Here is a 16,588-nt window from a genome sequence, read left to right as displayed (position 1 = left end):
ATGAATGTTTTGTATTTTCATTTGTGTCTTGGATGCTGTAAACATCCATCCAATTAATTTCTTTGAGCAATCTCCTAAATTTCTTAGTTTTTGACTGTTTTATTGGACTTCTGTACTCAGTTCTGATATATGTTTTACCATGACAATTTTCAAAATTTAATGTTAGGTGTTGCATGTCATGGTCAGATAGCCCATTTACTACTGGTTTTGTAATGTGGCTTAGTTGCCTAGAATTATCTATAAAGATATTACCAATGGCAGGCTTAGAACATATGTATATCATAGTTGGGAAAATTACAGTAGAAATTAAATTGAATAACAATGTAACTGATTTCAGTAACTGTTCACTGATAGTGTTTTTCAGGACATCTATATTAAAATCACCAGCAACCACTAGTTCTTTTTTAATTTTAGATGAGGTAATAAATCTTCAAGACCGTTTATAAACAGGTTGAAATTTCCTAAGGTGCTCTGTATATGGCCACTATTATAAAGGACCTATTATGAAATTCTATCTCTGTTGCAAATGCTTCTAAGTGCTCGAAGCAAAATTTATTAATGTCAGTGTTCTTAATTTAAAACTGTTTTCAACAAATAAGGCAACTATCCCTTTCTCCATATTTTGTCTACAGAAGTAAGAGGCTTACTTAAATTCTGTAAGGTTTAACATATCTATGCCAGTGGTCACATGATTTTCAGAAAGGCAGCATATATCAACTGGGTTCGATTACTCTAATTCATCAATGCACATAAGTAGTTCATTAATTTGACATCTAAGCCCTCGAATATTTGTATGCAATAAAGATTGTTGGCATTTCACATTTACCGAGACGAAATGGATTGGAAATAAAATTTCCGCTGATTGCTTTAAATTTTTAACCAACAGCTGTGTTCACTGATCCAATGTGCCAGGATTTTGCTGTTTGATTTCTTTCTGAAACTGAAGGTTTGTTTCAGTCTTTACTTCTCTCCGATTTCGACTTCGTTCTGTCCTACCTATCCTAAAAAAGAAGGTGCTGCTTCAACACCTATGACCACTGGTATATTACCAGTCATGTGAGTGCCTCCCCCGCTTACATTTCTTGCTATTAGCCCAGTCAGTTTATCCTTCCATTTCCTGTTGAGATGTAGGCCATGTCTATTATAATCCCACCTACTGAGAGTATCAACAGGAACCAAACCAATATATGACATCACACCTGACCCAAGTACTCATTCCAGCTCCAAATTAACTCTGCCGACAGAAGAGTTTAAATGAAGTCGGTCATGGCGTCTCAGAACAGACACTGGTATGTCTTGTTGCTGATACAATAATGTTTTGGTCTTCTTAAGATGGCGGACCTCGGCTTAAAGTTTGTGACGTAATTACAACTCCCTTCCTACTCATAGAGTAAATATCTACTCTATGTTCCTACCAACAAGATTTGCATGTCAGAGATGAGTCTCATTGGTCTGCGAACTTCTTTTTTGTATACACGACGGTTTTAATGTCAGTTTACGGTTAGCAGTATATCTTTGAAAGAAAGACTTTGGAACGGTTTCTGTTTGTCGCCGGGAAAAGTTTGTGATACTCAGATTTACGATTGCACAATTATTCTTCTTATTCGGCATGTTTTTTGCTACGTAGTTTTCTGTTGACTGTTTATGCACGGACGGTAAACATAAGGCTTGAGAAGTTTCATACTCGTCGTTTGTACAGCGGCCAAGTTTTAGCAGAGCCGTTGTGTCACCGGCAGTGCCACTTTCATAACATGGAGTTAAGTGACGAAAATTTGAAAACGTTATCCCAGTATCTACAGCACACACTGAATCCAGACAGTGAAATCAGGAGACCAGGTAATAAATCCATTTAAAGAAAGTGAAAGTCAAAACTTAGAACATTGGGGGTGTTGACAAACTGATGTTGCTGTGTAAATCCCAGAAGAATAGATCATTATTTTATAACCTCCTATTCATTACAGCCGAAAAGTTTCTGGAGTCAGTTGAAGTGAATCAAAACTATCCTCTACTGCTGTTGCATTTAGTCGACAGAAAAGATGCTGACATGACTATACGAATTGCTGGAGCAGTTGCCTTTAAGAACTATATCAAGAGAAACTGGAGTGTGGTGAGCACTAAATGTACTGATCTGTTCACGTAATACGTATGTACCACAGCGGATTGATGTAGTATGTATTTCTGTGCTCTTTAAGCTGCTGGTACAGAGGCTTCATGGCAAAAGGATCAAGAACTTTTATTTCCTTTCATCCTTGCACATTCTCTTTGTTTTTATAAATTTATTTGCTGAATGACCAATGTTGATTATGATAAGTAATTGAAACTAAACACTCCAGTATTAATTGCACTCTGAGAAATAAAATTCTCTTTTCAGAATGAGATTTTCACTCTGCAGCAGAGTGTGCGCTGATATGAAACTTCCTGACAGATTAAAACTGTGTGCCAGACCGTGCATGGCTAAGCCATGTCTCCGCAATATCCTTTCTTTCAGGAGTGCTAGTTCTGCAAGGTTCGCAGGAGAGCTTCTGTTAAGTTTGGAAGGTAGGAGACGAGGTACTGGCAGAAGTAAAGCTTTGAGGACGGGGTACGAGTCGTGCTTGGGTAGTTCAGTTGGTAGAGCACTTGCCCGCGAAAAGCAAAGTTCCCGAGTTCGAGTCTCGGTCCGGCACACAGTTTTAATCTGCCAGGAAGTTTCAGAATTCTGTTATCTGAGACCTTATGTAAGATGGCCCATGGCATATGCCAAATTTTTTACTTTATGTAGTGTACAGCCTCAAGGTACTTGAGAATGCTGATTTGTCTGTTGCTCTCTGGTGTTACCCTGAATGTTTGTTTATTATTGACTATGTAGGGACCTTGCAGTTAAACAACTTCTACTGAATTGTACTCATTAAAGGTAAAAATATGAAGAACTTAGGTTGTTGTACATGGCAATTCTTTGTTATATATTGATTTCATTGTGTCTGTCTATTAAGGTAGTTTGGCTCTAGGAATTAGAATAAAGAAAGGAATATTTAGGGTGTTTATTCTGTTGACATTCAGTTTACTAGGAAGAGAGTACTCACTCTGTTGAAGTGCCTGTTCTGTTGTTGGAGGAACAGTCACAACATTTCCATGAAGTATAAAAGAGAAGCCTGCATGGTTTGATATTAGTGAGACTCCCCAGCCTTCTGAATTCTTCTCCATTGTCATTAAGGATCTACCACCTTCCATGGGAAAAGCCAATAAGTTATTTGATTTACACATGGAGACAAAACACCAATGCCCGCAAGTAAAACCAGCCAATACCCTTAAAGAATGGTAGGATAGCCTTTACTAAGTCCTTATTAGACACAATTTCTTCAGGACTTAATGACCCGGATATTTATGCCGGCCTCCAGTGTTTAGTCTTGGAAGATTAAGTGTGGTGCGCTTTCATCCCCTGTAACACTCTTGTGACAGGCTTCCCTAGAGAGATCACACTCCCCGTTCTAGGCTGGCTCCAGTACCTTCTTGACTGGTCATTACATCAGACTGTCTCCTGAATATTATCATGGTTCGTTCTTCCCCTACTTCCAATTGTTACATTGAAAGATTTATTGAGGCAGCTGGAAGATATTGTCGAGTCAGCAATCATTTTCTGAACCGTTCGTGTATTTACATATGATTTGACTCTCAGCAGCTGTATGAAATATAATTCCAAATTATTCACCGAATGCAAATTTCATGACATCATCTACAATGGGTATAGACGTATTACCCATTTGTGACATGAATCTTTGTAGCAGAGTGGGATTCGAACCAGATTTCCTGCTGATTGCGCGTGGTCAACTCAATCAATTTTGTCTATCCATGCAACCTCCCTGGTTCGATTCAAACCTCCATATGTCACTGTCTACTTCCTTATGTTGTAGTCTTATGTATGTCTACCTACAATATAAGGAAGTGGTCAGTGACATGGAGATTTGGATCTAGCTGGTCAGCATTTGCAGATAGTTAAATTGTTCATGTGTATGCTCATGATAAGTGGGAAATCTAGGTTCAATGCCCAGTCCGGTGCATATTTTCACATGTCACAGCTCAGTAATATGTCTATACCTATTGCAGGTGATGTCAAGAAATTCGCATGCAGCAAATAATTCGGAATAATGTTTCAATATTTACCACATTCGTTATACAAGTTGGCACAGAGCCAACTGACACATTTCAAATGTGAATAGTGCGCTGCCACGATAGCTTGTCATTGTTGCTAGTAGGGGGAATGAGAGAGGGGTTTTCATGATACGTGCCACCACAGTATTTAGGTCACATTGGAGTGTTGGAATATGCAACACTGTGTTACTTGTGTTCATAATTACTGCAAAGCAAATTCTGTCATGGAAGTGCTGCATATCTGTCGATGACAGTTCAGTATTGGCCAACATGATTGCATTACAGTATTGGTTTGGGGTAAGAAATTTGAAGGAACTGGTAGCATGTTAGACGTGAAGCATGGAGCTCCACGAACGGTGCGAATGCCAGAGAACCTGTAGATAGTGAGGGAAGCTTTTAAACACAGTCCTCGCTGTTTGGCACACCAGCAATATCACATTTTAAGCATCAGTAGGGTTGTTAAAACCTGATGCTAAAAAAAGAGAAAATTTCACACTTATAAGCTGCAGGTTCCACAGCAAATTAACAAAAGAAATAAGGGAGCAAGACTTGCTTCCTGCACCACCATGAGTGGTTTGTTATGGAGAAATCCAACCATTCTGAGTAGTGTGCTAATGACCAACAAAGCACATTTTCATGTTTCTGGGAGGGTAAACAATCAGAACATGAAATACTGGTCACCAGTGAACTCCAAGGAACTACCTGAAAAGCCCTTGCATTGTCCTAATGTGATGGTTTGGTGTGGAGTCAGTGCTTTCAGAATTGTAGTCTTGTATTTCATTCAAAATGACAATGAACAGTGATGTGTGGTTAGAATATTATTGGACTGTGTTGAAAGGCTTTGTAGGACAAAAGTTAAGATACCTAGGAATTGATCCTAATAATCTGTGTTTCCAGCAGGATGGAGCAACAGGCCATACCATATATGAAGAGTATGGCTGTAGTTGGTAAAGTGTTCAGAACTGTTATGTCTCGTTTTGGTGGAATCGCTTGACCAGCTCAGCTGTCTGACCTCAGTGTACAGATTTTCTGCTGAGTGTTCTTGATGTGTGTTGCATAGGCATATCTTGAATATTCATAAACTTAGGAAGCAATTGGTGATGAAGTTGCAGCCATTAATGAGGACCTATGGAGGTGCGTGTATGCCACTTCAAGAAGTGTTTGCAATAAGGCATTGATGCAAACAGAGGCCACATGCCTGAAGTTGTTTAAAAAATAAATACCTTGTAATCAGAGGTAAATAAATGTTGTACTTGGTCATATGTATAGGCATAATCTGTATCACTTCGGCAGTGGGGCTACCTTCATAGTCTCAGATGTTATTGAGTTTAGCATATGTTAAAATTCAGGAGGAAGTAACAAACACGTGTTTTTTTGTTTTCTCCAAAATAATTCCTACCCCGAGATACAGGCCTCTAAAGATGACAACCGTGAACACCATTTTGAAAATGTGAATTTCGGAAACATTTTTAAAATGCTGTATCTCTGTAACAGTTCTAGATATTTTGTTTTTTTTTTTTTTTTTTTTTTTTTTTTATTTGAAAGATAATTGCCTTATGATTACAGTGGTATCCTCTATTTGGAAATAGCTGTCAATGTTTTTTTACTGTCGCCTTGTGATTTTTTTTTTTTACAATTTACAGATTTTTTTTTTAATTTCAAAAATGCCAATCCAGAAAAGTTAGATTTTTTCCTGTCAATTAGTACCTTGTAGTACTATATTCTCTGCAGAGGAGAGCTTCCACATTTAAGTTGGGCAGGTTTTGTTTTAAAACAATCATTTTTTTTTAACTTTCATGCGAAATACGGAAGCGTCCAATCCCGCCCGTCTGCTTTGACCCATGACGTCACAAATATGGCGGAAACGACCATAAACCACATTTCCAATATGGCGCATATAAAGTCGGTACGTACACATTATGAGGACGAAAATACATCGAAAAACAAACACACACAGTTTCCACAAAAAGCCTAATGGCACTAACGGGACAAGTGCGGGAAATGGGGTGTTTTTGGGTGGGGGCAAACTAAATGTAAACAAATTTAGACACCCGCCTCCATACAAAACCACACAAAAAGACGAAAAAAACTGACATCACAAAAATCCCCAAATACCACTAAATATATCATCTGGAATCAGACACTTCCCTTGACCTGTATTGCTAAACAGCAGCTCCCGATCCCATAAATTAGGATCAAACAATTCCCTTGGCGTATATAGCTCAAAAACATCTCCTGATACCAATATCAACATACACAGCCACACATTGGGATCGAACACTTCCCTTGACCTGCGCACTTTCAATTTTATCCATCATATCCATTCCTGAACAAAAACAACAACCGATTAATTTTATTAAAATTACCAGACGATGTACAGCGAACAACACTAAATTAACCTTCACACAAAATCGTTAACTCACTGAAACGAATTCCACTACAAACACAGCTGACATTTGAACAATTCTGGATAATGAGCAAAAGCAAACTGAGCCCATTACACCACACATACGAAAACCCTGAACATACCACCAGAGAGCACAACAAACCACAACACGATGACATCTACAAACACGCCACACACACAAACCAAATTCCGCGCCGTCGTGACGTCACACACGGCAACACCCTTACATCACGGGTCAAAGCCGATGCGTGGGATCGGACGCTTCTGTCGACCCCTTTCATGGGTAATGTATGTCTTCACTGGAGTTGTTTCTTACTAATTACTTTGTTACAGTATTTATTTCTATTGTCTTTGTTGCAGTTATTTCCTATCACTTTCTTTGTTGCAGTTATTTATTTTCATTTTCAATGTTGCAGATATTTTTTACTCTTTGTTGTCGTTTCTTGTCAGTTTCTTTGTCGTGGTTGTTCATTGCAGGTTTCTGTATTGTAGTTGTTCAGTGCTAATTTGTTTACTGAAGAGGCTTCTGAGTAATCTGAGACCATCCAGTGAGTCCGGTGTTTTTGTGAACAGTTTGCCAGTTGACACTGTTGCAGTGTGTTTTGTGAAAAGAACTATTTGAAATGTCTTCTGACTGAGGCCACAGGAGAGTGAAGTGTGTTGACTATTTGCATATCCATAAAAGGGTGATATCTATAAGACCGACAAAAAGACTTTGTTCAGGTTGGGAATAAGTGTTCTCATTTGGAGACTGTTTCAAAGTGAAGATGTTTCCAGTGACAACTTTTTGTGTTCTAAATGTTGTGACAGAATAACAACAATGATAGTACTTGAACAAGGTGAAGCCTCCCATGGTGCAGATGATTAGATGATCCAAATTTTGCATCAATAGAGGAAGAATTAAATGCCCTGAATGAGTTAACTACAGAGGTAGGTGTTTCTCCTGTTAAGAAACCGTGGTCAGCGAAGTTGAGTCATATGCTCAGTGCATCACGAAAGCACGGAGAAATTGCTAAAGCTATTGATGAATACACTACAACAAAACTGACCACACTCTTCAAAGTAGAAATTCCATCTTCAGAAGAAAATGAACCAAAGCACTCTTGCAAGCAATTTTTCACAAATATCATTTCAGCTGTTGAATATTGTGCATCCTGCAGTGAAAAGGTGCAAGTTTTAACTCCTAGTCCAGAGAAATTTTCAAAGAAAACAATTTTGAACCACGTTCCATCAGTATCAAAGTACATTGTAGACAAATCAGGGAATGTGAGGTCTGTAAAAGGAGTCTTTGGAAGACCAGATCCCTGTTATGGTCATTCTGTAGAACCAGCTCAAGTTCAAGTAGTACAGTCATTTTATCTGGAAGAGAAATGGGACTGTTCTTGCCAGAGTGCCAACAAAAAAGACACTATAACTGTAACAGTTTAAGGTCAAAAAGTTGTGAACGTGAAGAGGTACATGACTTGCTGTATTAAAGAAACTTTTGCAATTTATAAGAGCAACTTCACATATTGGAAGATCAAAATTTTATGCACTACGACCTAAGTGCGTAGTTTCACACCCACCTAGAGGTGTCTGTTTACGTGTGTACTGCGCAAATTTTGAACTTTGTGTCGTAACTTTGAAGAACTTACTGGAGCATGTGACATATAACACCTTGATTGGGCATGTGAAGTCATTAGTAGTCTGTGACATAAAGCAAGAGACTTGTTTGTTTCAAGAATGTGGTGACTGCCCTGGAAAGGGAGGACTGTCTTTACAGGCACTTGGCCTGGAAGACATAGCACATAACTCTGCATAAATTACATATGTGACGTGGGAGGAGAGTAAACTAATTAAGAAAACTGTTGCCTTCGACAGTTTCATTGATGAACTTGGTAAATGGTCTGTGAAAGCAGTAACACCCCAGCATCTGAAGAAAGTGCAACAACAACATATTGCAGAAGTGAAAGGGTGTGTACAGGCTGAAGAACTACCTTTACTGCTGCACTGTGATTTTGCTGAGAACTGGTCTGTGATTCTCCCACAAGAAGTACAAGGGTATCATTGGAGTAATGATCAGGTTTCAGTTTTTACTGGAATGACATATTTTTAACACAAGACCACAAGTGATGCAGTTATAAGTGATGACACAGGGCACTACTCAGCACATGCTTTGCTAGCAATGTGCAAAATTCTTCAACTGCAAACAGGGGCAGAGAAGATCATAATTATTTCTGATGGTACTCCTAGTTATTTTAAAAATCATTACCAGCTGTTTGAATTGAGTAAGTTGCTTCTAGGAGGCCTGCTGAAGCACCATGCTACAAAGCAATCTTTCCAGATGGAATACAGCTGTGATTCAGAATGCTGAGGATTTTACGAGAGTCGTGAAATCTTATACATCCACTGCCCTCATTCTTTTGTCCAAAGAGGAAATTGAAGAATTCCGTGAGCAGAAACGAGAAGATTGGTCCAAACTACTCTAGGGAAAGGAATTCATAAGACACATTTGTGGACTCAAAGTGATTGGCAAACTCATATTGCACGCACTTTGAAGAGCAAGAAAGAAGAAATTTCATTCGTTCGACCAGCACCTCAGAAACAGCAGGATAATATTCAGAATCACAACAGCAGAATAATATTCAGATTCACAACAGCAGGATAATATTCAGATTCACAACCTGAGAAGGTGTGTGTGTGTGTGTGTGTGTGTGTGTGTGTGTGTGTATATGACTGTGACTTGTGGATTGCAGATATTGTAGACACCAGTTATGAGTTAAATGAAATTGTAGTGAACTTTATGCTACCACGTGGACCAGCTGCTGTATATAGGTTTCCAGCTGAAGAACAGCAACAGTGCTGTCAGTGCTCACTCCCTGTTCACAATGTTTTGAAGATTGTAAGTGCTCCAGTTCCTATTGGTTCAACAGGTAGGCACCACTCTATATCAAAGGAAAATACTGAAGCAGTGGAACACATTTTTAGTTCAGTGACTGGCTAATTTCAGTGCAAAACAGAGTGCATGAAAGTTGTATAAATTGAAACTTTTAAGTCTTTAGGCTAGGATTTGATTTTTATGAGCCTGTTACGTGATAATGCGGTAATAAAACAGGTTTTATGTAAGGCAAAAATTTCAATTGCTTATAAAACCTGTTCCACTTCAAATTGGAAGCTTTTCTTGTCAGGGAATGTAGAACTATACAGTACTAATCAACAGAAAAAAAAACAAAATTTTATGGACTGGCATGTTTGAAAAAAAAAATTATTACAAAAAAGTTCAGAACACTACAGTAAAAGAACTTTGACAGATAAGTCCAAATGGAGGATTTCTTTGTAATCATAAAGAAATTATCTTTCAAATAAAACAAGCCCCAACAAAACATCTAGAACTGTTCCAGAGATACAGCATTTTAAAATTTTTTCCAAAATTTGCATCTTCAAAATTGTATGCGCAGTCATCTTTGGTGGGTTTATCTCGGAGCAGAAATGTTTTTGGAAAAATAAAAAAATACATGTTCCTTAATTAGTCCATCATTGTAACATATGCTATATTCAATAACATCCAAGACGATGAAGGCAAGATTTTTTCCTAGCCTGCCTGAATTGATATGGAATACGCCTATAGACACTTTCAGTTGTTTTTTCTCTGCTTGTGTATTTAATATACAACTAGCTGAAAAATGCCAGTTAGCTCCACACCACCCTGTTTTAGTGTGGGGTTCTGCCTATAGACACTTTCAGTTATTTTTTCTCTGCTTCTGTATTTAATATACAACTAGCTGAAAAATGCCAGTAGGCTCCACACCACCCGGTTTTAGTGTGGGGTTCTGGATGTCTTTAAAGGTTTACAGTTTTTAACCTGTATGCCCCTGCTGCTGCCTCCGCTGTAACCCAAAGATGTAATGGCGGCATGACCAGCGTTGTTTCTACCCCAGCAGAGGGCTGCTAATTCCATCTCTTGTGATTAGACAGGCCAATCTCTGCACCCTCCCATACCCCCAATCAGTAACGTTATTTTCTATCTTATTCCACCATATTATAGCCCTGTAAGTTGTCTTCTTTCAAAGATTTATATTCAGTATATGGTCCTGGGGCTTAGACACCAGTTTTTATCACAGGCCCATTGTCCTTTCCTTCTTGCAAACTTTAATATTCTTACCTGCTTACCTTGAAATATCCAGGTTGTTGTTCTACTGAGGTATATTCCTGTTTGTGCATTTTTTGGTGATTTGACAGTTCTCTAAACACAAGTTCCTAATGGCAAATGTCACTTTATCTGCTGTTTCCTCAAGATCTGGTGGATTTCTTATTGAAGTTTTAGTATCATTTAAGTATTAGTTTAGGTCTTTCCTATATTTCCCCCATGCGTTTTCCTTGGATTCCTATAGGCCATGGTCTATTTAACATCTGTTTCAATCCCAAACCTAATATACTTCAGATTAGATAATGATAGCTCCATTACCACAGGCCACTGTTTGATGTAACTGCCAATTAAGATGGACCCAAATGTTATGTCAGTTACTTCTTCCCTCCTTCTATTCCTGAAGGTAGGTTTCCTACCCTGTTCAAGATATCTAAATTACTTGCCAATACATATTCCACTATGTACTCAACTCTGCTCTTTGTGTTGCTGCATACAACAGGTTGTAGACATTAGCATCACAATCTACTAACAGTTGTTCATTTAGCGCAAGCAACTTTCTACTATTCTCCTCCTTTATAGGGAAGTAAGAGCACTGTCCTCATTAGGAAGTTAAGCTGAGGCAAATACAAATTCCCTTGTGCTTCCTTCATCACGCTTTTTCATCCTGATGGTCACCAAGTTCCTGGAACAGAAGTTCACCCTCGGCATGAGTTAAATTCCATTCTTGACATAAGTGCATGTGTGGGGTTTTTTATATTTCTAGTGTAAGTCCACTTACCTCCAGCTCTTCAGAGGCCTGATACACCCTCTAATATAAACAGAGGGGTTCTAGTTCTGTACCCTTACTTTCTCAGAGTATTTGGAAGAACATCCATAAGATGTTTCAGTCCTAAAATCAGTATCTCCATAGTCTAGTAGAGTTTCATGCTGTCTTGACCAGAAGCTTCGCCTCCTCCACAGAGCACAATCCCCCCAAGATATTCCACTGTTCCCATCCCCTAATAGACAAAGATTAGAGTAACCTTCTGAATTTGATGTCTAGACATGTCCCTCCCCTCCACTCTCCCCCAATCTTTTCAAAGAGAACCATCTTAAGTAGCTCCTCCTGCTGTGAGGCGGTGCTCACTAGTAGATATCCTGTTGGATGGCGGACTGTGGTGGGCAGGAGTAGCTGAATCAGTGAAAACAAAGTGTTGTAATGGGCTCTGCGAGTGGCTGATGTAGATGGCGATTCTCTATTGGACATGGGTGTAGGTGCAGCTGAAGAAGACAGCTCGTGGATGCAAAAGACCTTTTATTGTTGTTTATTTACATTCATTCTTCGTGACATTTGTTAATCTCACAATGCTGGCCTTGCAGCTTTAGCACCTACAAAGTAGCTGCTGTGTCAGAGGATGTATCGACTAGCCAGGTGTAGCAGCGTGACTGCACTGTCTGTGGCTGTTACAGAGAAACCATCGTGTCCCAGTACCACGAGTAGCCATTGTGCCCCAGTGGCAAAGGGCTGGGGGTCTTCTGTGCGAGCCCCAGAACATGAAGGTGGAGGGAACATGCTGGTGCAGGGTTGGGATAGTGGCAGAGTGCTGAGCTGCCTGGGGGATCAGTCATCAGTTGGAAGGTCGAGGCCAAGTGGCGATGGTGGTGGCTGTGTCATAATGTGTTGTTGTCCTCATGGCAACAAATAGTACAGAGGAGATGTCGTAACACAGACCAGCTGTTTATCATTGGCTGGCCTTGTGGGGAGGGGGGGGGGGGGAATCTAAATACAGCTATCTGTTGGTTGACCATGTGGAAGGAATTTCACTGCCACATTCCTCTGTGCTGTTGAACCCATCTGCTGTTGTGGAAGCTTGCTGAAGGGGTGGCCAGTGTCCTGTGCAGCTGTTGATTCTAGGTAGTAGGTTGATGCAGAGGTGTCTGCTCGATGGAGGGTGCTTCTTTTGTCAGAATAAGTTGCTGACTTGGAACTGTCAATGCCTAGCACTCAGTACTCCCTCTACAGCACTGGGCATTAGCTTTGGTTTGTGCCATTATATTTCCTTGTAACTAGGGAAAATCCAATCCTCTGGATTCCTGCCTTTAAACTGGCCGCAACAGAAGTCCTGATATATTTACAGTTATTTACGCTTTGTGTCAACATCTCTTACTTCATTCACAATGTAACTTGTTGCTTTGTGCTATTTACGCTTCCATTGCTGTTATAATACCATTTGGCACATCCAGTGAGTTTTTGGTTCTTGTTTTTGCTCTGTTCTTTGACTGTTCCTTTTCGCCAATATGACCAGTATGAAGCACGTTGTAGGTTGCAGGTTGGAAGGGATGGAATTTGACAGCTATACGCTTGAACTTTTAGTAACCAATACCTATTATTGCTAAAATTATGCAGATAGTTGAGGTTGTGGTTCCTATTGTTATGACTTAGTGGTGATGTTCTGTGTGGCACCTTTTCACGTTGTCTAGTAAGTGTTCAGTTTATATGCATCCATTTTGCACGGTTAACATCTGATATAGGGAGGCAAGAAGAGTTGAGTTGAAGCGTTATTAAAGTATGTTATGTTTTTAGGGGTATGATTTCAAAGGGTGTGTCAGGTAGGTAAATTAATGTATGGTTAATACTTAGGGTGGTGGTTCCCCTAATGGTGGTTGGTGGCCATAATGTTGGTGCCATTGACTGTGTAGTTCTTTGCACTGCTCACCACTGTAAAGTCTTTGCTTGTAACAAGTAAAAATGGTGACCACTGGGGTTGCCATGGAATGTAACCAGTCCAGTCCTATCCTTTGCAAAACTTCCATTTTATCTGTCATCTCCCCCTTGCACCACACTGTTGCTGATTTTTGGGAGCTGAACAGAGTGATCTCTCATGACATGGGGCTGATGTGTACCTGTTGTCTGTGGCAAATGGTGACTGCCCCGATTCAGCAGTGCAGTAATTCCTGTGCAGAGAGTAGGGCACGAATATTTGTCAGATACTATCTCTAATCAGACATAAATAAGCTGATTTTGCTAGCAATCATTATAAAACCAATGACTGATGCGCACTGTATACATACTAGCCCTCATTGACAAACTTCTTGCTGTTACCAACTTGGCAGAATAGACAACTGTTTCTACATCAGTGAAATGTAGAGGCAAACAGTGGAAAACCCAAGATGGAATATAACAGTACAGGGTGATTCAAAAAGAATACCACAACTTTAAAAATGTGTATTTAATGAAAGAAACATAATATAACCTTCTGTTATACATCATTACAAAGAGTATTTAAAAAGTTTTTTTTTCACTCAAAAACAAGTTCAGAGATGTTCAATATGGCCCCCTCCAGACACTAGAGCAATATCAACCCGATACTCCAACTCGTTCCACACTCTCTGTAGCATATCAGGCGTAACAGTTTGGATAGCTGCTGTTATTTCTTGTTTCAAATCATCAATGGTGGCTGGGAGAGGTGGCCGAAACACCATATCCTTAACATACCCCCATAAGAAAAAATCGCAGGGGGTAAGATCAGGGCTTCTTGGAGGCCGTCCAGAACTTTTCCCATTGCACAAGCACCCATTCTCTGTAAACTGTTTATACCAACGTTTAATACACCACCTATCAGGAGGTTTAACACCATACTTCGTTCGAAATGCACGCTGAACAACTGTCGTCGATTCACTTCTGCCGTACTCAATAACACAAAAAGCTTTCTGTTGAGCGGTCGCCATCTTAGAATCAACTGACGCTGACGCCTAGTCAACAGCGCCTCAAGCGAACAAATGTACAACTAAATGAAACTTTATAGCTCCCGTAATTCGCCGACAGATAGTGCTTAGCTCTGCCTTTTGTCGTTGCAGAGTTTTAAATTCCTAAAGTTGTGGTATTCTTTTTGAATCACCCTGTATTATGAAAAGAATAGTTGTTACTCACCATATAGCAGAGCCACTGAGTCGCAGATAGGTACAACAAAAAGATTCTTGGAAAGTGAGCTTTCGGCCAACAAAGCCTTTGTCGAAAATAAAAACACACACACACACACACACACACACACAAACACACACAAGTGCATCTCACACATGCATGACCACAGTCTCTGGCAGCTGGAGTTAGACTGTGAGCAGCAGTGTATGATGGGAGAGGCAACCAGGTGGGGATGAGGAGGCGGCCCCCACCCATTTGACAACCCTACCACTACTATTGAAATTTAGTATACTTGTACCTGAATAACAGAAATCCTGTCTCTATGTTGCCATGCGTAACCCTCTTACTAAATTTAGTTTAGTTTCCAAATAAAGTGCACTATGGGAGGATAGTCCTGGTAATAGGAAAAGCTAATCAATAGAGTTACCGTATTTACTCGAATCTAAGCCGCACTCGATTCTAAGCCGCACCTGATAAATGAGACTCGAAACCAAGGGGGAAAAAAATTCCCGAATCTAAGCTGCACCTGAAATTTGAGACTCAAAATTCAAGGGGAGAGAAAAGTTTTAGGTCGCACCTCCAAATCGAAACAAAGTTGGTCCATTGTAATATGAGACACAATTTAGGTCGAATGAATGACGATACTGCTACAGTAGTTTGGTTACAGTCGTAAGCTTAGCAGTTAAGCTTTACCAGGTAGCCACTGCTATGCGTCAGGCGCTCCGTCCGTATTTATACGGGTACCCTTCCTTTTCCACGTGCTTCATCTGGTTTGAATTGCTTGCTTAATTTTCTTTGATCTGATAAGTGCCGTTCTCTTTGTTATAGGTGTTTACGTCACTCTAAGCTGAAGATGCATTACTGTACTGTGTCATGTATTGTTTGTCGCATTCTGATGAGTGTTTACGGCCTGTCGCCGCTCGCGGCATGGCTTGTTTTTGTGCATGCTACCGCCGCTAACAATTAAAAAAAAGAGAGAGAGGAATTGTCTCATTAGCGAAACAATGGCAAGAGACTGCTATTTGTTGTTACTTACACTGCTACTTTCTTTGATAATGATCAACAAGAACCAAATAATAGACTGCGTATGATTGAAGATGTTCTGAACGAGTGGTTAGGGAAAATTTTTCTCCGTTTGAAAATCTTTGCAGACGCCTCTTTAGTACATTACATTCTGCACAGAAATTAGTCATCTTAGATTCAAAAATCTAGTCAATTGCCGTGCTTCATTTCTGACCGTGTCACTATTACGCATAAGAGTAATACGAATATAAACATGACGTGATATGTATATTCTTCCGCGTTTGCTGTTGTCTCACTCTAGGCAGACAGAATTTAAATGAGATAGCAGCAAACATGAAAGAATACATGGCAAAATGTTTATATTTGTATTATTCTTATGGTGAAGAGAATACTGCATGTGATTCACAATTCATAAAAGTTCCTATTAGCAACCATCTCTTCTCACAGGTAGGAAAAAATTCAGAACGTAGAGTTGGCCATATTGACAAACATCCCTAACAGTCTGGCCAATCAGATTTTCTTAGTACATTGAAATGCTGCAACATTCGAAGATGAACAACACGGAACTTGTATTTACTTCGATGGATAATGTATGAAAATGCAGTGGTTGAAACTCGGGGCGGAGGAAAAAAAGCTCGTCTTCCAGCTTTTTTCAAAATTTATTTACTGACGCAGAGGTTTTGGTGCCAATATTTATCTTTGTGCTTGTAAAGCATGCCTGTGTAGTGCTACATATATTCGGCGGCAGAAGTTAGTTGTGGCGGCACCTACCAACATTTTTCAGAACTTCCGCTTACTTTGCACTCGATTCTAAGCCGCAGGCGGTTTTTTGGATTACAAAAACCGGAAAAAAAGTGCGGTTTAGATTCGAGTAAATACGGTACCCTTTTTACAGGATTTGACCATGGATAAGTAAATCATATTATTCAGTTATTTCTGAAAATCTTACCCATCGGTTAGAAAGAAACACAGTATGAATAATATTATACTGAAGCTAGGACAA

The 16,588-nt window shown here is 39.6% G+C and overlaps 1 protein-coding gene across 1 annotated transcript in view; it reads left to right on the top strand.

The window, feature by feature from the left end:
• The first annotated feature begins 1,507 nt into the window (after nucleotides 1-1,507).
• The window catches only part of LOC124802525 (exportin-2), a 170,694-nt gene continuing 155,613 nt past the window's right edge, over nucleotides 1,508-16,588 (top strand). Inside the window, exons 1-2 of the mRNA XM_047263370.1 lie at nucleotides 1,508-1,836; nucleotides 1,962-2,107. Coding sequence (XP_047119326.1) covers nucleotides 1,752-1,836; nucleotides 1,962-2,107 — 231 coding nt within the window. The 5' untranslated portion in view covers nucleotides 1,508-1,751. The remainder of the gene's footprint in view (nucleotides 1,837-1,961; nucleotides 2,108-16,588) is intronic.

Source organism: Schistocerca piceifrons, chromosome 6, assembly GCF_021461385.2.
Source record: "Schistocerca piceifrons isolate TAMUIC-IGC-003096 chromosome 6, iqSchPice1.1, whole genome shotgun sequence".
Taxonomy (NCBI): Eukaryota; Metazoa; Arthropoda; class Insecta; order Orthoptera; family Acrididae; genus Schistocerca; species Schistocerca piceifrons.
This window is presented reverse-complemented; position numbering and strand designations above follow the sequence as displayed.